At 39.4% G+C, this 23,588-nt stretch overlaps 1 protein-coding gene across 1 annotated transcript; it reads right to left on the reverse strand.

The window, feature by feature from the left end:
• Positions 1-3,151: 3,151 nt before the first annotated feature.
• LOC141599859 (uncharacterized) lies at positions 3,152-4,286 on the reverse strand. The gene has a single exon (XM_074419989.1). It carries the CDS (start codon positions 4,215-4,217, stop codon positions 3,201-3,203), a length of 1,017 nt encoding a protein of 338 aa, XP_074276090.1. The 5' UTR covers positions 4,218-4,286; the 3' UTR covers positions 3,152-3,200.
• Positions 4,287-23,588: the final 19,302 nt, after the last annotated feature.

A 23,588-nucleotide genomic window follows, 5' to 3' on the forward strand; every position in this document is an offset into this window, starting at 1 on the left:
ATGTATATAAATTGTGTGATTAGTACTGACCCCGTTTAAATGTTTTAAAAACTGTGGTGATCCATTCGGGGGTGGTGAGCAGATTTGCAGCGGTATATCTTGAATACGCGTGGGATCTAGATGGGGATGGAGTCATCACATATCAGAGTCTTTAGTCTTCCGCTGTGTTTGTTAGGACAGTTCCTTTCAGTTGATTTATAGTTTGAGAACAGTTGTATTTTGCTTACAGTTGGTTTTATTATGTAATCACTTAAACTTATTCAATAAAGTATGTTTCTTCATTGTCTTATGATTATCATGCCTCGGGTAACCGAGATGGTAGTATCCTTATACCTGAGTGGTCCTGGTAAGGCACTTGGAGTATGGGGGTGTTACATTAATTAAATCGTATAGGCATATGATCTCCCAAACAATTAGCTATTATATATATAATAACTGGCTAGGCTTATCGCGAGTCTCCAAATTAGTATTTTTATCCACTACAAACTCAAACTAATAGTAAGGATAAGTAGGGGTCGATACCATGAGGAAGGTGTTTATGTCGATTTAATGTGTGAAAAAGTTAAGTAACCAAATGGAGGGTTTTGATATGTTGATGGATTTAAGTCTACTAAAGTAATAATCTAATGTAGTGAAATGTAAAAGCAATATAAATAATTGAATATGTAAACAAATGATGAGAATAATTCTCAGACCAAGTAATTTCCACCAACTAGTTATGAAATGATCATTGACTCTTCTAATCTATTTCATAATTGAATACTTTGCTATGAAGTTATTGACTTCTAATTACACATAATGTTAGTTATTAGCTACAAGCGTAAACAAATAACCCTTACAATATTATCAATTTAGTCAAGCGCTTAATCATATCAAAATTGTAGAATATAGCAATGGAATTTAGCAAAGATGAATAAATGAAGAATACAAGCGATGCTTCACTATGTTTCATCCAAGTTTAATCATTTATAACTCAACAATGATGAATTAGCATACTACTTGATGAATTATAATTGTTACAACGGAATAGGCAAACAAACAAAAGATTTATTCACCTAATCTAGCAATAGTTAATTAAATAATAACAACTAGTTGATCATTCTAGATGCATAATTAACAAACCAACAATAATCCAAATTAAACTTGATATTCAAACAATGAAATAGAAATAAAGTAAGAGTCTTACAATTCAATAACTAAATTGGCTTCAAGAACTTGTTCCAAGATGTAGAACTTAGCCCTCCATACAAATAATAAAAACAAACTTGAAATTGGAAATTGTTTATATATTCTAATGATTTGTAAAGTATATCTAATTTGATCAACAACATCTTCTTATATAGTTTTCAAAAGAGCTTCTCCATAAAGTCTCATAAAGTATGAGCATAATTGCAAAAATAAAGGAAAATTAACGAGTTGTAGGAATCCAATGCAGAATTCAATGCTCAGCCACTCCAAGTGGCATTTTGCCACTCCAAGTGGCTAGAAGTTCAATAGTCTTTGTTTTGCCACTCCGAGTGGCACTTCCTTGTGATGTTTCCTTGCTTTGACCTTAGTCTTTGGGCTTTGACTAGCTTTAAAATCCACACTCACATAACATCTTTAGCCCAATACCAACCTCTAAAGAAGCTCTCTCCATATATAACAATAAATCAATCCAATTATCCCATAAAAACACACAAGTCCATTACCAACCCAACATAAGAGACATATGCAATAAAATCCACTAAAATGCTTCTCAACCTATCAATTAACCATCAAAATAACCTTTATTGACCCATACTAAACTAGACTAATCAATAACTTTTGAGTTGTTATTTGATATGTTATCTAGGGTTTTCTATGGTTATCTTCAAACTCTAATCTACCCAATGTAACCTATATCTCAACTAGAGTTTTGATATCATGGACGGTGGGCTTATGAGTCGTCATCTATCCACACGAAATCCCTTGTGCAAGTAAAGGATTAGAATAAATCTAGAATAAGTAGTTGTTTGAGATATTTTATCTCATCATACTTATTTAGATTTATTCTTAGTTATTTTATAAGATATTATTGTATTAAATAAAAGAGGATTTGATTTGATTTGTTTCTTGTTAGAAACTCCACGGCACATCTAGGGTTGTGGATCAAACCTAGATCTACTCCTCTACTATAAATACATTGCCTTACATTCATTTAAAACGCTTTTCACTTTTGAGCTTTAAAATATCCTTGTAAACAAACTGAGTTTATTATTACTTTGCAATTAAAAATCATTTTGAAAAGTCGCGTCGTTCATACTGCAATTACTTTTGAAATAACGTTATAGGATTATAGTGCTTAATATTGTTTCTTATTCGTTCAATTGTGTGAACATCAAAGAACTAGCAAGTGCTTTCTTATTAACGTAAGTTAGTCGAGTATTTCACGATACTTAAGCGAGTTATAATTAGAGTTAGTTGTACGAGTGAGTTAGTTATTTTGTAATCTTCAAAATAGTTTTCTTATTTCGATTAGAGATGTCATTATTTTACTATAAATAGCGTTAGTTATTATTCATTCAAGTTGAGAAATTAAATTAGAAAAAAAAAAAGATTAGTTTGATAACCAACCTTTGATTTGTAACGTACTAGAAATCTCGTTTTAAGTGAAATAGGTCTTTAGCTCATTACTCCACTTCAAGTTAAATAGGTCGTTAACATTAGCACCCATTGTTCGAAATATAGGTCTACGTCGAGCAAGTATCTGGGTTACTTGTTTCATTGTTTCGTGAGCATCAACATGATCCGGTTTTCTACTACCTCGTTATTTCCAATTAATCAAAATTAACTCTTGTTACCTTGGTTGGTTTACAATGAAAATCACATAAAAAACTACCCTCAAACTTAACTTCATTCCGCTTTCGTATCATATTTTGTTACATCTTATTTTCATATGATCACTTTCAGCATATTATATTTTGAGAGCTCATTTTCAAACGGGGCTAAATGCAACCCGTGCATTTTTTTCTCGGAATTTAAAACTAGTTACTTGTACATAATATTAGTACAATCCAATTGATGTATTGATGATTTTAGCTGATACAAGAAATCCAAGCTAAAATAGACCAGAAACCACACAAAAATACATTGATCTATATATATTAACTTAAAAAAAAAAAAAAGTATAAAAATATATCTTATCCTTGTTCCATCTTCCTTGTATGAATGTAGTAAAATCATGGAACATACACATCTTGAGGATCAATGTAACCTTGTTCCCTATCATACTCTTCCATGGTATCATACTCATTAGGGAACTTCTTGGTCCCCCCATAGTTACCCTTTCTTTCTTGAGTGACATACTGATTAGGGAAATTAGTGTTCACATTTTCATTATTGTTCAGACCATAGAAATATTTCCCATTGTCCAAGTATCGAGTATCGCTCATTCCGTGCTTTTCTACTTGAAATTGTTCATTGTTATTGTTGTTAGCATTAGAAACAGCCTCTTCATTTTGGACATCATAGAAATATTTTCCATTGTCCATGAATTGAGTGTCGCTCATTCCTTGCTTGGTCGGAACATACCCATTATTCCCTTGATTTTCAACGAAACTACTCACATCTTTACTATCTTGATTAACATCATAATAGTATTTCCCATTTTCTAAGAATCTAGTGTCACTCATTCCTTGCCTCTCACTTACATATTTATTATGTTCACCATAAACAGGGTTTCTTGTACTAGGAGAGTATTCATATTTGTTTCCATTCACATTGTTGTTGCTAGATTGTTCAACATGAACATACTTCTGGTCACCAAGAATAGTGTTTTTCGTGAGCATCTCTGACTTAGGAGGGTTATTATAGGGTGGAGGCGGACCAGCATAAGACGGTGGCAGATAATTATTATCACCATAATTCTCGGTTTGGCTAAGCTCTTGAGCCGGAACATACTTCTCTTGTTCACCAGAAATAGTTTTTTTGGTAGGCATAACAGTTTTTGTTGGCGTATTTTCATAAGGGTCACGACCATAAAGACCGTACCCATGTTCAACAACTTCTGGCTCCGAAGATAAAGCTGGAGCCAGAGTTGGTGGTGATACTGATGGAGACAAGCTAATCTCATTAGCATTGTTTTTCTTTGTTGTTTTGGTAACTTTGCTAAACAACTTGCTTTCTCTAGCATGAATTTCGAGAAAGAAAGAAATTGCAAAGAGAAGGAAGAGAAGACATCTTGCATAGGATGCCATGGCTAATAACTGTAATTTTGGATAGAAAAGAGAGTAGTTTAGGGTGGCCTGTTTTATCAACTCTTGTACATAGTGTATTTATAAACCCTTAGGACTTGTAGTAAGTGGTAGTTCCCTGTCTTTTTCACTTAAAAATTGAATGGCAAATCCTTATTGATATATCGCTCTTAAGTTTAAGACGGGTCAAATATATTTATATGGGAGTTAGAAGACAAAAGCAAAATAGCAAAAAATTTCACTTATATGAAAATTGGGAATTGGGAAGATATTTGACTAATCCTGAACTAGGTAGCACCAAAACGGACACGGATACTTATTACCATTACACGGACATTTGAAAAGTGACACTAAGATCCCATGAAATTTAGGACACTTTACACGTTATTTAAATTTATATATATATATATATATATATATATATATATATATATATATATATATATATTTTAGTTATAAGCGTTTGATTTTATTTTTGTAAAAGTATTTGATATTAAATTTAAATATGTGAAGGTAAAACTTGCCTTAATTATAACTCATTTTTATTTCCAACCAAACTTATATTCTAATGAATCTCTTTCGATATCTCATTTTTCGTCTAAAAAACATCATTCACCCCAAATAATGTCAAAATACCAAGGACACGCGTCAGACACGTGCCCAAATAAAAATAGGAAGTTAGACACGGCTTTATAGGTGTCCGACACGTTTAGGTGTGTGTCCGAAGAGTGTTGGTGTCAGACATGAAACAGCCGATTAAGAGAAATGTCCATCCAACCTAGATCATGAAGGAATAGGGTAGGGGAAAATTAAAAGGGGAGAGACAAAGTCAAGAAAAGAATTGGTAATTAGGCGGGGATTGTGGAGTGATAGACTGAAGAAAATTGTACATGGTGGGGTTGGAATTATAATGGCTTTTAGTGCATACTTCAAGGCTTCATGTGACCTTGTTGAGTATGTTTAATGTGTAGGCCAACTAGCTCAATTGCTTTGCTTCAAAGTGAAATCAAATCACTACATAATTTGTGTTTTTTTCTCTTTTGTTCTATGATTATTAGTACTTACGTGTTAATAAGGAACATAAACTATGACTAGAATGACAAAATGGAATACATACACTATTGGATGAGATAAAGAAAATTCAAAGGTGGACATGCTCCATTTATTTTACTCATTCGTCCCACTCTATTATTATTCTTTGATTTTGGCATAAAAATTAAGAAAAGATAAGAAAACCCATTATAACATGACAAGTAAGTGGGCCAAATTAAGTGTGAAAGATCAAACTACTCGTAAAATGCAATCTTAAAATAAAAAAGACAACGGTTAACTGAGACACCCTAAAAAAAAATAGGACAACAAATAACCGGGACATAAAGGGTAGTACTCAAAATTCCTCTATATTTTTCCCAAAAAAATTACAAAGATAAATTCTTATTAATGATTTTGATTTTAGGCTATTAGATATAATCATTTAAAGTAACCGATAAATAATAGACTTGTGTAAAGATAAACCGGAGTCCAAAGAATTATTCTAAAATATATGATTTGATCTAATGGAAGCTACACAGTGAATAACACGAATTGCATTCCATATCTTATACTCCCTCCTATTTATTTATTTTGTCCTTCTTTCCTTATCGAAGCTAGTCGAATTTTTGTCCCTCTTTCCTTTTTTGATAACTTTTGTGTGATCCAAATTTAATTACATGTGAGGTAGAGTGGAATAGAGTGTTTGTGTGGTTCAAAATCATTTTCTTAATTCTTGTGCAAAATAGAAGGGGGACAAAATGAATGAATAGGAGGGAGTATCTAACATCTAATCCGGCCCAAACTTCTAAATTGGTAAAAAAAAAATAAAGAGGTTTGGACAAATTGGTAAAAAAAAAGTAGCATGTTATAGGACAAATTGGTAAAAAAAACATATTGGACAAATTGGTAAAAAAAAAAGTTGATAAAGTGATATTTAGACCAAAATAAATAAATAATATTAAATATGTTTGCTAAATAATATATATCGAGTCGAGCCGGGTCGAACCATTTCAAATTTGGGTCATTTAGCGGTCAATTATTATCAAGTTTATTGGGGCAATGGTTAGTTTACAATAATAAACATTCGTGTCGGTCATCTTCGTTCGTTAACGGGTCATGATAAGATCCTCAGTTTAGCTGTCGCGTCAATTTGATTAAATCATTTGGTCAAGTCGGTTCGGTTCAGTTTTTTTATTATAGTCTCTGGTTAATATAAATTTTGGGTAAAGAAAATAACTAATGATTTTTTATACTATTTTTATAATCTTTGGTTAATATCAATATAATTGGCCCGACTTGAAAGACAAGACCCGAGTTGACACGACACTCGAACTGAGGGGCCAAAAATAACCCGTAACTCGAATTAACCAATATGACCGGACACGAATGTTTATCGTTGAAAACTAACCATTGCCCCTAGTTAACCTGATGTGACTCATATTTGTACACATTTAGTCCCCAACTAGCCTCGTTCCTATGCTTTCTTGCATGCATTAGAGTCGTTTCTTATCTTTAGTTTCCTATTTTTTATATTCTTTGAGGTTTTGTGTCCTTGGTAGAAAGGAATGCTAACCTTGCATATATGGAGCTAAATGGATCGCATCTAACGACCAAGCAACAAAGAAGAGACCAATACTAAAGTCATAAGATCAATAAAACAAGTATTTGGGCAATGATGAAGGACCCCCAAGGCTCATCAACGATCCCCACGGATCATGGGACAGCCAATTGAAGAAGAAGCCAAACTGGCCTATGAGACGGGCGTCCCAAGCACGGCCTGAGCGTCCTGAAGAGCAAGACGGGCGTCCCAAGACTCAGCCCGAGCGTCCCAAAAGCAGGACAGACGTATTCCTTTACAAATGGGCGTCCAACAGGGGGAGATCGAGCGTCTCCTTGAGGGATTTGCAAGGCGTTAATCTTCATCTTAGGGACTTAATCGTCATTTAAGCCCTTAATTACCTTAATACTTGTACTTGGTATAAATACTCCATTGTATTAGGAGATTATTACCAAGTTTTTACCAAGCTTTAATAGAGTTTTAGTGGAGTTTATTACCAAGTTTTAATCAAGTTTTACTACACAATTCAATCTTAATTACATCTTAATTTTTCCTTAATTATTCAAGTGTTCTTAGATTTAGTTGGATAATTTGAAGACTATTTGGGTTTATTGAAGAATTGACAACTCTTCATCATTCATTAAGTTTTCTTCTATTATTATTCTTTGTTTTATATTGGATCATCTTAAGTTGGTACAATTCCTTTTACCCTTTGCTTAATTATTGTTTATTGTTTTACTCATCCATCATGTTTAGACTTGTTAATGTGATTAACACCCTTATTAGCATATTTTCCATGATCATGAGTGAGTAGTTTCCTAGCTAGGGTTAATGGGGGATTGGGGGAATTAATCATGGGGTAGATATTTACTTAATAAGTTCATATGATTGCTTGCTTGTTGTAGTTTCAACTTATGCACATGTTATGCTTAATTAAATGCTTGATTGACAACCTAGTATGAATCTTTCATCCATTCAACAAGACTTGTAAGACATAAACTAACTCAAGGCTTGTTAGACCATGCATATAGTTGAATAAGAAGAAATTAAGTCGACTTGTAGGTGTTGTAAAGTCTTGACAGACTCGGCTCCGAGACCCAAATCTTCCTAGGAGTTGTAAGATATAAACTAACTCAATTCCACTACAACAATAAATTGCTTGCATCTATGAAACTTGTTTGTTTGATCTCACCATAATTCCCTTATGAACCCATGACACCCTAGTGCCTTAATCAATTGTTTACAACCCCATTTGCTTGCTTTTCTTTACTTTCAGTTGTTTATGATGGGCATATTCTGCACCCGTTGACCAAGTCAACATATTGACCAAGGTCAAAGCTAAAAGACAACAAGTCAAAAGAAAAACAGACTAACCGACAAAGCATGTCGGCCTGTCACTTGGGTCTCGGCTTGGCAACTAGCCGGCCGAGAGGCATATCCGTGTACTCACATCCAATCCCCTCGGCATGGAGTCAACCAGGCCTGCCGGCCTGTCATGGGTCCCTCGGCCGAGGGTAAGACAGTCTTTCCACCTGCTACGCCACTTGGCCACTACGTGACAAAAGGTGAAAGTCTATAAATACTCATCATCTCTCATTGAGAAACCAACTGAATAATCTGGTATCAAACTCCCTTATCTCTCTACAATATATTTTGCCAAGTTAAACATACCACTTACCTCTCTAAGTTTACTGACTTGAGCGTCGGAGTGAGTACGCTCGGTACCAAGCCAAGCCCTCAGTTTGTTCATCTTTACAGGAAAGAGTGAAAGGAAGAGGCGAGCAACGACATCATTCTACAAGCTCAAGTGGTCATAATCCTGCTCCGGAATTACACCCGGAACAATTGGCGCCGTCTGTGGGAATAGATACTAAAAGCTAGTCACCTAAATTAAAAAAAAAAAAAAAAAAAAAAAAAAAAAAAAAAAAAAAAACCATTCAACGAGCTAAGAAGATGTCAAAGCAACAAGAAACTGTGAGTGAAGGAACTGCATTCTTCCAGGATGACACGTTCCTGCACTCGAGATCGGCGATCCCCCACGGCCGAGTCACTGACACGGCGTTCGGGATGTCGAAAAAGCCAGAAACACCGCTGCCTACCGGCCAAGTCACTGTCATGGAACATGTGGTCGATGCGGCCAAATTAAAGCTATTCCTGGACCTGATGGGTAGCACGCCGATTACCCCTGTCACGACGACGGTGACGGCAGCGCATCCACAGGTGACCAGGGCCCATAAAGTGACCCCGAACAACTTGTCCGGAGCGATACAAGGAGCTGGGAATGCTAGAACGCCAGCAGAGCCCGTGGTGCCAGTGGTAGACCTGAGTCCTTTCCCCACTCGCGGGAGGACAGCGTCGTCGCGGCAACAACGAGGCCAGCCCCGAAGGAATGAAAGAAGTCCGACTCACCAAAGTCGGACAACAAGCCCTTCCCGCCAGAGGGAGATAAGCCGGACTAAGGTTGCGAGGAGCCGATCGCCGCGTGTCATTCGACACGTGGTCGACGACCCCTCAAAGACCTATGTCCTCGAGATCCCTGTGCCGACTAAGCTGAAGCTGCCGCCCATATCATACAAAGGGGATAGCGACCCGACCGACCATGCCGAGGCTTTCGAGTCGTACATGTCGGTATGGGAGCAGCCTGATGAGGTGTGGTGCCGAGTCTTCCCAACGACCTTGCATGGGATGGCTCAGAGTTGGTACAAGGGGCTACCTAACGGCTCGGTATCTTTGTTATGCCGACCGAGAGACAATTTCATAGCCCAGTATGCTTGCAACAAGAGAAGGGCCGTGGAAACATCAGATCTCCTAACTATCCGACAGGGGGAGGACGAGTCCCTCCGAAGCTACGTGAAAAGATTCGACGCTAAGGTTTAGCAGATCCGTGAGTTGAACACCGAACTGGCGGCCTTCGCGCTGATGAAAGGCCTCCCGAAAGGCGAGTTCAAAAACGAGTTGATCAAGTGCGAAGACCTCAACTTAGACTCACTTGAAAGATGGCCGACCGAGCCGTAAAGGTGGAAGACTATCACAAAACCTGGGTAGGCCACAGTGAAGCTGGGCACCCAGAGAGGAAGAGCCGTCGGGACAACATAGATGAAGGTCGCCGTGACGGGAATAGGTCACGGCCTGAGAGATCAAATAGGAAACAGCACTCGGCGGGCGCCGGGGGGAGTTCGGGACCGTACAACCGAAGCGGCACAAAGAGTCTCACCCCCGGTCGCATCTCCAGCCGAGGTCTTTACCCTAAGCAAGAATGATGGACAGAAGTAGGCAAGGCCCCCCAAGGCGAGGGGGGACGGTGACGCAAGCCAGTTTTGCGAGTACCACGGCCACACCGGCCACAAAACTGACAACTGTCGACATCTAAGGAACGCCATCGAAGAGCTAATCCGAAAGGGGAGCCTCAGCAAGTATGTAGCTGGAGGCCCAGGAAAAAGCGCCGACGGGGCGAATAGAAAATCAGTTTTCCAACGGATGGGAGTAATCCAGGTTGACATCGGGGGAAACGAGAATGGTGGGTCAGCTAATGGGCACAAACGGCATCTTAACGAGTTATACCAAGCCATCAACTTTGTGCCTAAAACAGCGATCCCCGCTTCCACCATCCCCGATATAACCATTGGAAAGAAGGACTACGAGGGAGTCGTCGCCCCGCACAGCGACCCGCTTGTAGTCCACCTAGATATAGCCAACCACTTGGTCAAAAGGTGCCTGATTGACACAGGCGCCTACACGAACATCATGTTCAGGGAGTGCTTTCTTAATCTCGGTCTGAAAATTGGAGATCTGAGCCCCTGCATTAACCCACTATACTGACTTTCTGGGGCGGCTACTGGTACCCCCGGGGTCAATCGATTACGGTGATGTTCGGCCAAGCGGATGCGGCTAAAAATGTTTTATCTGAGTTCGTGGTTATAGATGGTTCGTCCGCCTACAATGTTCTCATAGGCCGGGTGACTTTGAGCGAGGCCGATGCAGTGATGTCCATCCGGGCCCTGACATTGATGTACGTCTCGGACCGGGGGGAAGAACAAAAGCTCGTCTCAAAGGACGAGAGAGATGAAATAGTCAATATCCAAGTGTCTGCCAGGGGGTGCAACATGCAATCCCTCAAAGTGGCGAAGAAATCGGAGAAAAGGAAGAGCCCATCCTTGCAGCAGGAGGGCGAACCGATGAATACTAATGTCGGCATGGTCGAAGGATCCGAGACCGAGGAAGTGAAAATTGACCCAGAGCGCACCGTAATCGTTTCGGTGTCGACCTGGAGCCAAAATTCGAGCCGATCTCCTAGACCCGCCGAGGAAGAACAAAGATGTCTTCGCATACTCACCGCCGAGATGTCGGGCGTGAGTCGGGAGGTGATCGTTCACAAGCCGAACGTACTCTCCACCGCTCGGCCGGTCAAGAAGAAGATGAGGAACTCCTCGGCCGAGAAGGATGAGGCCATCAAAGTCGAAGTAGACAAACTATTAGCGGCGGGCTTTATCATGCCTTGTACTTACCCTGAGTGGCTAGCAAATGTTGTAATGGTGAGGAAATCGTCAGGGGCGTGGAGGATGTGTGTTGATTTTACCAATCTTAATAAAGCGTGCCCTAAAGATTGTTATCCCTTCCCTCGAATAGATAATTTAATTGACGCCACGCGCAGCTACACTATGCTAAGCTCGCTAGACGCCTTCTCGGGGTATCATCGGTATTTATGGCCGAGGAAGATATGCCTAAATGCGCATTCATCACCATTCACGGCACATTCATGTATAAAATGATGTCGTTCGGTTTGAAGAACGCTGGCGCAACTTACACTAGGTTGGTGGACAAAGTGTTCCAAAATCAAAAAGGGCAAAACATCGAGGCTTACGTCAACGATGCTATTGTAAAAAGTAAGTCTGACAGCGAGCACTTAGCCGATTTGAGCGAGACATTTTGTTCACTAAGGAAATATAAGATGAAGCTTAACCCAAAGAAATGTAACCGGCGTCCGGCCGGCAAGTTCCTCGGCGTGCTTGTCGGCGCTGGGGAATTGATGCCAATCCGGAGAAAGTCAAAGCAATACTAGACCTACGGAGCCGAGAAATCGAAAAGAGGTTATGACGCCGACGAAGGAAGGATGGCGGCTCTCGCCCGCTTCATCTCTCGGTCACCGACAAGAGCACTCCGTTCTTTAAAGTCTTTCAAGGGGAATAAAAACTTTAGCCGGGGGGGAACAGAGCACGGCTTTCAGCAATCGAAAACCCACCTTCCGACACGCCGACGCCGGGGGAGACGCTATATCTATACTTAGCGATTACCTCGGCCACGGTCAAGTCGTAATCGTCGAGGGGAAGAAAATAAGCGGCAACACCCAATTTACTTTATCGCCCATACATCGCTGGCGCGGAAAGAAATTACCCACTAATCGAAAAGGCGACCCCTCGCCGTCGTCATTGCAAAGAAGGAAGCTAAAACCCTACTTCGACGCACATCCCGTGACGGTCTTAACCGACCAACCATTGGAGAAAGCATTAGAAAAATTCGAAAAATCCGGCAGACTTATCAAATGGGCGGTGGAGCTCTCCGGCTTTGGCATTGCATGCAAGCCGAGGCCTTCGATAAAGGGGCAAGCTCTTGCAGACTTCCTGGCCGAGTGCACGTATCAAGAAGAATCACATCCCGGCGTGTGGGAAGTGTATACCGACGGGTCCTCCACGGCGAACGGCTCACCAGAGCAAGCATCCTTATCATCGCCCCTAACGGAGACGAGTTTGAGTACGCCTTGAAGTTTACCTTCTCGGCCTCAAATAACGAATCCGAATATGAGGCGGTGATAATCGGAGTCGAGTCGCCTAGAGCCGCCAGGGGCGGAGCATATTGTGTTGAAAACAGACTCGCTCTTAGTGACTAATCAAATCAGAGGAGAGTATGAGACTCGAGACGATGGGATGGTAAGGTACCGGGAGAGGGTAAAAGCTGACACCTCAAAATTGAAATCTTTCCAAATACGGTGCATCCCTGTGTCCGAGAACAACCGAGCCGACGCTCTCTCAAAACTTGCCGTTCAAGCATAAAAAATGTCGGTCGAACCGTCTTTGGTGGATATCGAAATGCTAAAAGCATCACCGAGACCGTCGGCATGGTGGGCGACATATCAGCCGAGATGACGTGGATGACTCCGATAATGAAATACAAGCTGACAAAAGAGTTGGGAGGACCGCATCTGTCTCGAGAAGATAAGAAGAATCGCCGCAAGGTACTTAGTGTTCGAAGGAGAATTGTACTGAAGGTCCGTAATAAGACCACTCTTGAAATGTGTCGGCCCACCGACGCGAGCTTATCTCGACAGAGATTCACGAAGGCATGCGGACATCACATGGGGGCGAGAACGCTAGCCCACAAAGCTCTCCGAGCCGGCTACTTCTGGCCTACCATGCCGAAAGATTCCAGGGCAAAAACCAAGAAGTGCAAGAATTGTCGATGCATGCTTGATAATACATGCACCTTCCCGAGACCTACAACCAAGACTTAGTCCCCTACCATTTGCACAGTGGGGGATGGATTTATTAGGACCATTTCCGACGGCCTCCGGAGGAAGGAAGTACCTGATTGTCACCGTTGACTACTTCACCAAATGGGTCGAGGCTGTCGCGGTACCTGCCAAGACCACGGCGGCCGTAAGAAAGGTGATTTGGGAGAACATCATAACTCGTTTTGGGTTGCCCCAAGTCATGGTATTTGACCACGGCCGAGAGTTTTGGAGCGACACGGTGATGGATTGGTTGGAAGAGCTTGGTATCAAATTTGCATACTCCTCCGTCTGCCACCCTCAGAGCAACGGGCAGGCGGAGGCAGCTAATAAAACAATACTGAACGGGTTGAAGAAGAAGGTTGAAGATCTAAAGGGAAGATGGGTGATGAACTACCGCGTCCCGTGGTCACTTCGAACCACGGAAAAAGAAGCAACAGGGTATAGTCCATTCCACCTAGTCTATGGGTCCGAGGTCGTCCCCGCTAATCGGCGGCGGTGCCGACATTTAACGCAAACCTTTAACCCTTGACCGAAAATGAAGAAGGCCTGAGAGCCTCCCTAGACCTGGTCGAAGAAAGTCGAGATACGGCACGGCTCAACTTGGCAGTATATCAAAACCGAATGAGAAGAGCCTACAACCGTAGGGTCCACAAAAGGGATTTCAGAGTAGGAGATCTAGTCCTGAAAAAGTCGGCCGCAACCAACAAAAGAAACATCCATGGTAAGATGACGGCCAACTGGGAGGGACCCTACAGGGTGGTTGAAGAAATGAGGCCGGGGACATACCGGCTGACAGACATGGAGGGTGTGCCTCTAATGAGCCATTGGAACACAGACAACCTTAGGAAGTATTTCATATAGCGGCGGAGGTGTCCGAGACCGTTGTGGGCACCCCAACGCGTGATTATATCATATGAAGAGTGATCCAAGTTTTCCATCGAAATGCTTGTCCCCTCCGTAGTCGTACCAAAGTAGACGCCACGGCCAAAGCGGCAAATCACTACAAATGCGATTGATACTCGCGAAAGCGACCAACATGCTTAAGAACGTATAAGTCTGATTGAGAACGCAAATGATCGCCCGGCCAATCCGGGAGTGGCGGAGGAAGCGATCAATATGTCTATAGATACGAATGCAGTCGAGCCGTAACCTCGATTGCCTCGGCCAAAGCCGGGAGTGACGGGGAAACGACCGATATGCTAACATGTTTACAACAGCAGTTGGGAAGCGCAAATCTGACCGCCTCGGCATGACCGAGAGTGGAGGAGGAAGCGACCGACATGCCAACATGTTGCTGAGCAAATTGGAAAACGTGAATCTTGCTACCTCGGCTTGTTCAGGTGCAGCAGAGGACACGACCAATATGCTAAAAAAACGTTTAAGTACAGTTGAGATACGCAATCTAATTGCCTCGGCCAAGCCGAAGGTAAAACGAAAAAGCGCTCAATATGTTTAAAAACGTAAGAAGACAACTGAATGGAGGATGAGATCAAAGCCTCGGCCAAGCCAAAAGCAAATAAACAAACTTCATTGAAAATGTTTACAGGTGAGACAAAATAAAGTCGAAGGCCGTCCCCATAGGGGTAGCCTAAGCTCAACCTACCAAAGTTTAACAAAAAAAGAAGGAACAACAAAAATTACAACATTCAGACATGAAGAGCCAAAAGGATGGCAGGGAGGAAAGGCTCAAAAGTTGGCCCCCGAACAGCTGAAGCTGTCCGAAAGGCCAGGTGAGTCTGGTGACGACCGCCCGTCTCCCTATGCTTGTTGCTGCTCGCCACCGGCAGCAGCAGCAGCAGCATCACCGTCGGTGGGCGGCCCAGAGGACGACTTGGCAGCTTCGCGTGCCCTTGCCCTCTCAGCCTCTTCTCTAGCCTCCTTCACCTTAGCATCATGGGCCGCCTTGGCCGCTGCTTCCTGAGCAGCCTTCGCCGCCTTCGCCTCGCGCGGCCTTGGCCTCCTCGGTGACCACCTTCTCATCCGAAGTTTGTCAAAATCTTGCCACGGAAAAGTGCCTTCGGGAAGGAGGGCCTTAATCGCATCCCTTGTAGCATCTTGACTTGGTCCGTCACGGCACACATTTCGGGGATGATAACGGTTTTCAAAGCATCTCAATATCCTTCTCCCTCCGAGCAAGGATAGCCTTTGTGCCCTTATGTTCCTTCGCCTCGGCCAAATGCAGGGCCTTCCATCTTTCCCTCTGCTCAACCATGGCCTTGTAACCACCCTCAAGCTTGTTCCTCTCCTCCCGCAGCCTTAGCGGCATCGCCCAACGCGGACTCAACCTTAGCTCTCTCGGCCGAACCACCTTCTCGGCGTCCTCCTTAAGCTTTCGCTCCGAGGAAGTCCTTCATGGTGGCCGGGAAGTCCCGTCGTCTTCTCGGCCTCCTCCCTAGAAGCGGCAAGCTCAAGCCTAAGCCGTTCGAGCGTAGGGGCGATTTGAGCTACGAGCTTTTCTTGCTCGATAAGATGAGTGCCGCAACTTCACCCCCACTTCACCACCTTTTGGCCAACCTTATGTCGTCCGCCCCGAGCCGAACGAAGGAAGCCTTCTCGGACGAGGAGTCGGCGGCGACATTTTTGTCGCCCCCGCAGACAGCCGTTCGCTTCTCCAATTGTCGTTCGTGAGAACAACGGTGGCGACGGCCGATCTATAAAAACCCGGACAAAGCGTCCATGTCAACATTCATCGACATATCGAAAGCCTGTCATCGGGAATGCATAAGGAACCGCTAAATCCGAGCCATGGGTTAGATCCGTACAGTCCTAGCCTTCTTGGATTGAGGGTGACCCCTCCTCTTTCCCCGCCTCTGAATAAAGCAGCAGCAGCAGCAGCGTTGTTTCTTTCCTCTTATTTGAAGGAGGAGGACCCTCCAAACGGTGACGTCCTCGTCAACATTGACGACCACCTCATCCTTTTGGACTCGGGATTGGAGACCGAGTTGGAGTTGACGTCGTAGCCGCCGCAGACGTTGCTTTTGGTCTCCCGGCGCGCACGTTACCGCCAATCTCCGCCGAGTCGCCCCCACATCCATTGCTTTCAACGCGCCGCTCCATGAGTTCGTGCGGGGCCCTTGCGATCGCGGCGCGGCCTTAGGGTGCGGTTCAACAACTCTCCGTCCCGGTCAAGTCCCAACTTGCTTAGGATGGAGACAGAGAGATCCCGCCAAATCGATCCGCAAGAAACAAAGCAGGAGTTAAGCGAAAGAAGTAAACCGAGGCTCAAATATCGAAGCATAAAAGCAAAGGAGGGCCCCATACCGACCCCACTCACCCCCGGGCCGAGGTAGGTATGAGGCCAACGTGGCAAAGCGGCTCGTCTTGAAGGACGATCTGCGTCGGAGGCATCCATCCCTTCGGCGTGCCATCCTTCTCAGCCTCAAACATGCTCATTGCCCGCACTTCGTCGTCTTTAAGATAAACCTTCTTGGCGTCCATCTTAATCTTATTACGGGAGACATATCTTTCATGCTCCCCCTGACTCTCACACCGCAAATTGACGCGGCGCTGGAAGGACCAAGGCGGTGGATAGTCCTCGGAACCTCGACATATACCCACCGCCCCTTCCGGTCTTTGCGGGATGTCACTTGAGACGGTCACATAACCCGGCTCGGTGCTCGCACGTTGTACCACCCCATGACGCCTTGGGTAGACAGTAGAAGATGGTGGAGCCGTGGAAAAGGTTCACCGTTGGGGCCACCCCCTTAAAGAGACAAAACCATACGAAGCCAATAATCGTCCTAATGGCCAACGGGTGCAGTTGTGCCACGGCGACATTCATGGCTTTGATTATGGCCGAGACACGTTCATGAAGAGGAAAACGGAGCCCATACTCCAGATGCCTAATATACACGCCTATACAGCCTTCGGGAGGGCAACAGACTAGGAAAATATAACAAAATAGAATTTTTCCAATTTTTTGGTTATGAAATTGTTTTACATGATATCTCAAAATAGACTAATGAATTATGAAACTATTTTACCAAATATCATTTATCAATATTTGCTAGAAATTTGTTTAGGTGAGATTTCGGGATATTTTTGTGACAAAAATACAAATGTCGGATTATTATTGTTTAAGTTAAAAGGTTAGGTTTATTTTGGGAAGACTTATCAAAGACTGGGTTATTTTTGTTAAATTCGCCTTATTATTTATTTATAGATTTTGGCCTAAATATCACTTAATTAAACATTTTTTTACTAATTTATCCCTTAATCAACATGTTTTTTTACCAATTTGTCCAATATGCTATTTCTTTTTTACTAATTTGTCCAACATACTACTTTTTATACCAATTTATCCAAGACTCTCTACTTTTTTTTACCAATTTGGTAAATTGGCCATCCACTAATCCTAAATAACCTTTGTTTAACAAATTTTAGCATACTTGAAATCATTCCTAATTGAATGATACTCAACCTAAATTGATCATAAACTTTTCCCATAAACACTCTTTTACTCGATAAAATTTATAATTGTCCGAGACTCCGAGTGATTTAACTATGTTACATTGAACTATTTTAAACAATAAATAAAATACTAATGAAAAATATTTAGAATGTTGCCGCAATACAATAACTCAATTATGTTCAAGTCGAATCTCACATGATCTGACATCTATCGAGCTAAACTCGTTAACAATGCAAAATAATTCAAATTGGCTAAAATGAGTAATCGAAATAAACCTAAACTAGGTTTGAGCGAATGAAACTGATTTTATTGAAATTTACCTCAACTAAATAGAATGTCCCGTGTTCTTATGTCTCATAAATACCTTACTATGTCTACGATGCATGTAGTCCACGTGTTGACTTTTGGAGGCTAAATTATAACCTTCAAATCAGAGCCAATATGCAAATGTCAAATAGCTTAATTGGTAAAGTTATGAGAGCTGTTGTTTATATTTATTGTTCAAATTCCGTCAGTATAAAATCGCTTTTATGACTAAATTATAGAGGATTTCTTATTGACATAAGTTTATTTTAAATGGAATATTTTTTTATGTATAATACCATACGGAGATAAGCTTTATTTTTATGGTCAAGAAAGTATTTTGTGACAAAAATTAAGTGCCACAGATTTACACTAGAAGTTGAAAAAGAGGATAAGTGTGAAATTAAGATGAGCAAATTATTCTTCATATGTGACAAAAAGGGGCACATCTCTACTTCCTGGCCAAAGTGGGAAAATTTTGTGGGCATTGTAGAAATTTAAGAAGGTGATGGTCATGAAACAAGGAACCAAACATGGTGGACCAATTTTGTAGGGTACACCGTTTATGTTGGTTGGTGTTATAGTTAGTTGAGACACACAGAAGCTTTAATCTTTGTGTTAATCTTTTGACCTTTTACACGTTTAGTAAGTATATCCGTCTATAACAAGAGATGGGTCAAATATCCTTAAAGTGATGATATTTTTTTGCCTCACTACGCAAGTTGTTGTTTGTCTTATGTGTAATATGGTATGTTATATGGCCTGTCTTTAGTTATAAACGGATAGTTGGATAGTTGTCTATAATGAAATTTTGTGTTACACCTTTCAATACGGGGTAAATTAATTACAATCATTTGTCCAATTGTCCTTGACTCATTTTTGTTCCAAGTTTCTTAAAAATTGCCTCTTGTTGTACAAGGATGAATGGATGATGCATGCTTTTAAAAACCGCTTATTGTCGATACAGCCTCCGGTTGGTTTCGGTTCACCAATTTACGGGTTTTAACGGGTCGATTTTGGTCTGGTCAGGTTAACTTTAGCCGGCTCTAAATATAGGGATGATGCTTTTGTTTTTATTTTATTTTTATCTTGAACTCGACTTAGAGTAAGTCCAATGGTTTAGCATAAGGATTTGCTTGTAATTTTATAAAATTGCAAACTAGTGACTAAACCATTGGAGATAGCCATGTAGAATGGCTTGATTTAAGCAACTAGCCTCATAAAGCTAGTAGCTTAAGGTGGCCCACAACTTAAAATCAACAAATGAGAAAATTAGTTACACATTTTAATTAATTAAATAAAATTTATGAAAGCTAGCTAAACCATTGAAATAATATGGTAGCTTAAAATGGTTGTGGCTTAAAATGTGACGTGGATTTATTAAGCTAGTAGCAAATAGCCTATAATTAGACTTGCTCTTATAATGTTTAAAATTAATTTCAAAATAGTGAATTAAAGTGAACAAAATGGACTTTGAGCGGAATTTCTAAGACCCATCATTACTATAAATAAGCACTCGAGTAAGCACACGTATAAGGACCTCAGCTATTACAAAATGTAGCTATAAAGACCTCAACTAATATTATGTGGCTTTAAGGACCTCAAACCATCTTTTTTTACCAAAATACCCTTGTGTGTATATATATACATACTTCTTATTTTGTATTGAGGTATATTGTACGCTGATTCAAAACCTTTATCAGATTAAATATTTAATCAAATTGAATAAATAACTTGTTAATTTACGTCAATAAAATGATGATACTCCGTAATTAATTAGCTAAAATAGTTAGTGTACGTGAATTATGAACTATACTTTACACAAAATACTATATAGATCGTCTTACAATAATTTGTTGTTATATGACCATTTCAATACATAAAAAATGCGATAATATTTTTTGTACCGTTTAAATGATGCCAATAATTTTTTTTAATTGGTACGCATTTTACAATGTTAACACTTAATACCTATTTTATCGTGTCGTTATATTAATTTTTTTTAGTGCTTGTTCGGTATCTTTTCATATCTGTTTTATGACTTTTAGTTAATATATTACTGAATTGTCTTACAATAACTTTTATTATGAGACGATCACATACAAAAGTACTTGCTCGCCATCTTACTACGAACTCCTTGATATGTTAAATATTTGAATTTACAAATAAAAGACATAATTGAGTTTGTGTAAGTTTGTTAGTTATAAAATCGTCTAAAACACATTGTTTTAAGTTTTTAACCTATTTTTGGCTTCATTAAGTTATAAGTAGACAAAATAATGCTATCACGTACACGAATAAATAATCATTTAACTAGGTTGTACCTAGTCAATTTTATTCATTCAGTTTGGTCAAAATTAGGCTATACTTAGATGAATTATTTCCCTTTAGGTTCAAATTCAAATATCAGCAATTTCTCTTAAGACGGAGGTATCCATTTTAAAAGTAAAACGGATTAAGTATCATCCCACTAGATAATATAAGATAAATATTTTACGTTTCTCAATACATTTTACTTTTGACTTATTCTTACTACTTGGTCGCCTAACGCTTAAGACGGATACCATATTCGTCTTAAACAAGAATTCACGTAACATATATAACCATAAAAAATAAGAAAAGCATATGTAAGGTTATTTTCGTTAAAAACTGTTTGGAGTCCTTAAAGCCACGAAATGATAATTTGGGACCTTAAAGCTACATTATATGATAGTTTGGGTCCTTCTTGTAGTATTTACTCATAAGCACTCGGACACGTTAAAATTCATGTGGCCATGTGGTAAATTGAGTGAGCTAGCAAAGATGAAAGTTAATTTTGTTGATATGATGAGTAACTAGTTTTTGTACCCGTTAAATTCATGGATGCGATTAAGATTAATTGTTTAAGTTTACGCATAATTGTAATCTCTTTAGTATGAAACATGTTGACATTTTTGTTGCTAACACACACACACAAATGTTTCACATGAATTATAATTTATGTAATTTGGTGAGAATCATATAATATTTTAATATCTGTTTTTATATAAAATAAAATATTATATGGGTAAGTAGACTTCATACCAGATGAATGTAATATAAAACTACTTAATTAGACATTGAAAACTCTTGATATAAAATTAATCGTGTTAATTGAATAGTCTATATGTCCGTTGCTAATTATTTTCATCCGTAACCATGTCAATTTCACATGACACCACTTAACGTAGGTTGTGTTTATTTTATTTTTATTTTACATTTGCTTTTTTTTTTTTTTTTTTTCATTGCATATAACTAGTTTTAAACCCGTGCAAAATTGCACGGGTATGTATTTGGGCCGGTATTAATGTTTTTGGATGTATTTTTTTTTTTTTCATTTCTATTGTAATTATCTAGTTGGTCTAAATCAGCGATCTACATAATTAATGTTTACACTTGTTTCAAATACGTGTTCAAATGCAATGGTTTAAGAGGAAATAACGTAATATACTATTGTAAATAAAATTTGCATACATAAAAAACTTTACATCCCGAAAAAAGAAATATAATTTAATAATCAACTTTAACATAGACAAATTATTCTAAAAATTGAAATTTTTCATGATAGTGGTTCTCGGGGATTTGACATTGATTGTTACGTATTTTCCGTAATCACCAAGTTTCTTGGAGGTATGAACACCTATATTCGTCAAGCATAAAGGCAAAGACGAATTATTTCATTAATTTCTGTAAAATATTCATATTATTTGTTATTCAATCCCGTAAGTAAATGTAATTTATTCACGTAATTATCTAATTTTATTAGTAACTATGTAATTCAGTCCAATTATATGTAATTACTTTCATTTATTCCGATTTGTAATTCATTCCGTTTATATGCAATTTCTTTTACTTCTGCCGATTATCTATTTATTTCATTAACTATGTAATTCAGTCCGATTATATGTAATTACTTTCATTTATTCCAATTTGTAATTCATTCCGTTTATATGCAATTTCTTTTACTTCTGCCGATTATCTATTTATTTCATTAACTATGTAATTTAGTCCGATTATATGTAATTATTTTCATTTATTTCGATTTTTAATTCATTCCGTTTATATGCAATTACTTTTACTTCTACCGATTATCTATTTTATTTCATAAAATATTTTCTATGACATAATTTGTCGCATGTTTGTCAGAAACGATTTAAAGAAATAAACTCTTTCCACGTAAACGGAACCTACCATTACCTGAATTTCTCAAAAACAAAAAAGAAAAAGAAAAATTGGGTGAATGACGTGGCGCATCCTGTGTTAAGCATTGTCTTTTGCATTAATATAGATAAGATTTGTATTGTTTCATAGCAAGATAACATGGCCTTAGAAGTAGACCTAGTAAAAGCAATCCAACCCGATTGGCCCGACCGAGACTGACCCGAGGCCCCACCTACATCACCCGTATGTGACCCGAAAACCCGAAATACGGCCGACTCGAGCATGACCTGAGCTTCTTGACCCATAGGTCATAACTAACCCGACCAGCAAATAACCCGATCCGAAACCACCAAACCTCAAAATGACCCGACAAAATATAACATCTAATTGAACCGAAAGACTTAAAATGGCTATTTCTCTATTATTCATTGACCCGAAAATGATCCGACCCAAAACAACCCGATCCACTTGATCCGAAACAGACCCGATCAACAAACCCGAAACAGACCGAAATGACCCGTCCCGACCCGAATTAACCCGAAATCAATGAGAGACCCGAACTGCCCCGACCCGTTGACCCGAATTGGTGCTCTCTATGCTATTCTTGTACTATAATATTTAATTACTACTCCCTCCATTTTTCTATTTTCACCACATTTGCTTTATTGCGGTCTCCAAGGCGTACCTTTGACCGTCTTTTTCAACATCTATATGTTACTTTTTTTGTCGAATTTTTTTTTTCTTAAAAGATGTCTTGAAATTAATCGTAAATGTTTTAATTTTATAAATAAATAGTTTTTATTCTCCAACTTATTTACGGTCAAAGTTCGGAAACTTTGACCTCCATAAAGCAAATGGGGTGAAAATAGGAAAATGGAGGGAGTACGTTATATGAAGTATTTAAAATACGTTATAGGAAAAAAAACTGTTATTTTATTTTTTAAAGCTCTTTTTATATTTAACTAATTCATTGAAATTAACGGGTACAATTATACAACATAATATTGCACAATTAAATTAATATGATGTTTTAACAATAAAATAGTAAAAGCTTATTTATATGTTCATTCTTTTTTTTGCGAGTTAACTTATTTTACAATAAAGTCTTAAAATTCAAATTTAGAATTTACTTTGATGTTTAATTGTTGTTTAAGTCGTCTAGTTTACTATGAAGTTAATAAGACAAATTTTAATGTTTGTGAGGTAATAATGTTATTTACTGCTTTTTTTTTTCCTTCATTATTTTTTTTTTCTTTTGCTGATAAATAAATTGGTGATGTAGAGGTGGTTTGCGTAAATAATTAAAAAAGTTGATGTGTCATTAGGATATGTGGTTAGTTTGTCTTTTTATTATTATACATAGATTTGAATCCTTTTAAAATATTT

Source organism: Silene latifolia, chromosome 9 (assembly GCF_048544455.1).
Source record: "Silene latifolia isolate original U9 population chromosome 9, ASM4854445v1, whole genome shotgun sequence".
NCBI classification, from domain to species: Eukaryota; Viridiplantae; Streptophyta; class Magnoliopsida; order Caryophyllales; family Caryophyllaceae; genus Silene; species Silene latifolia.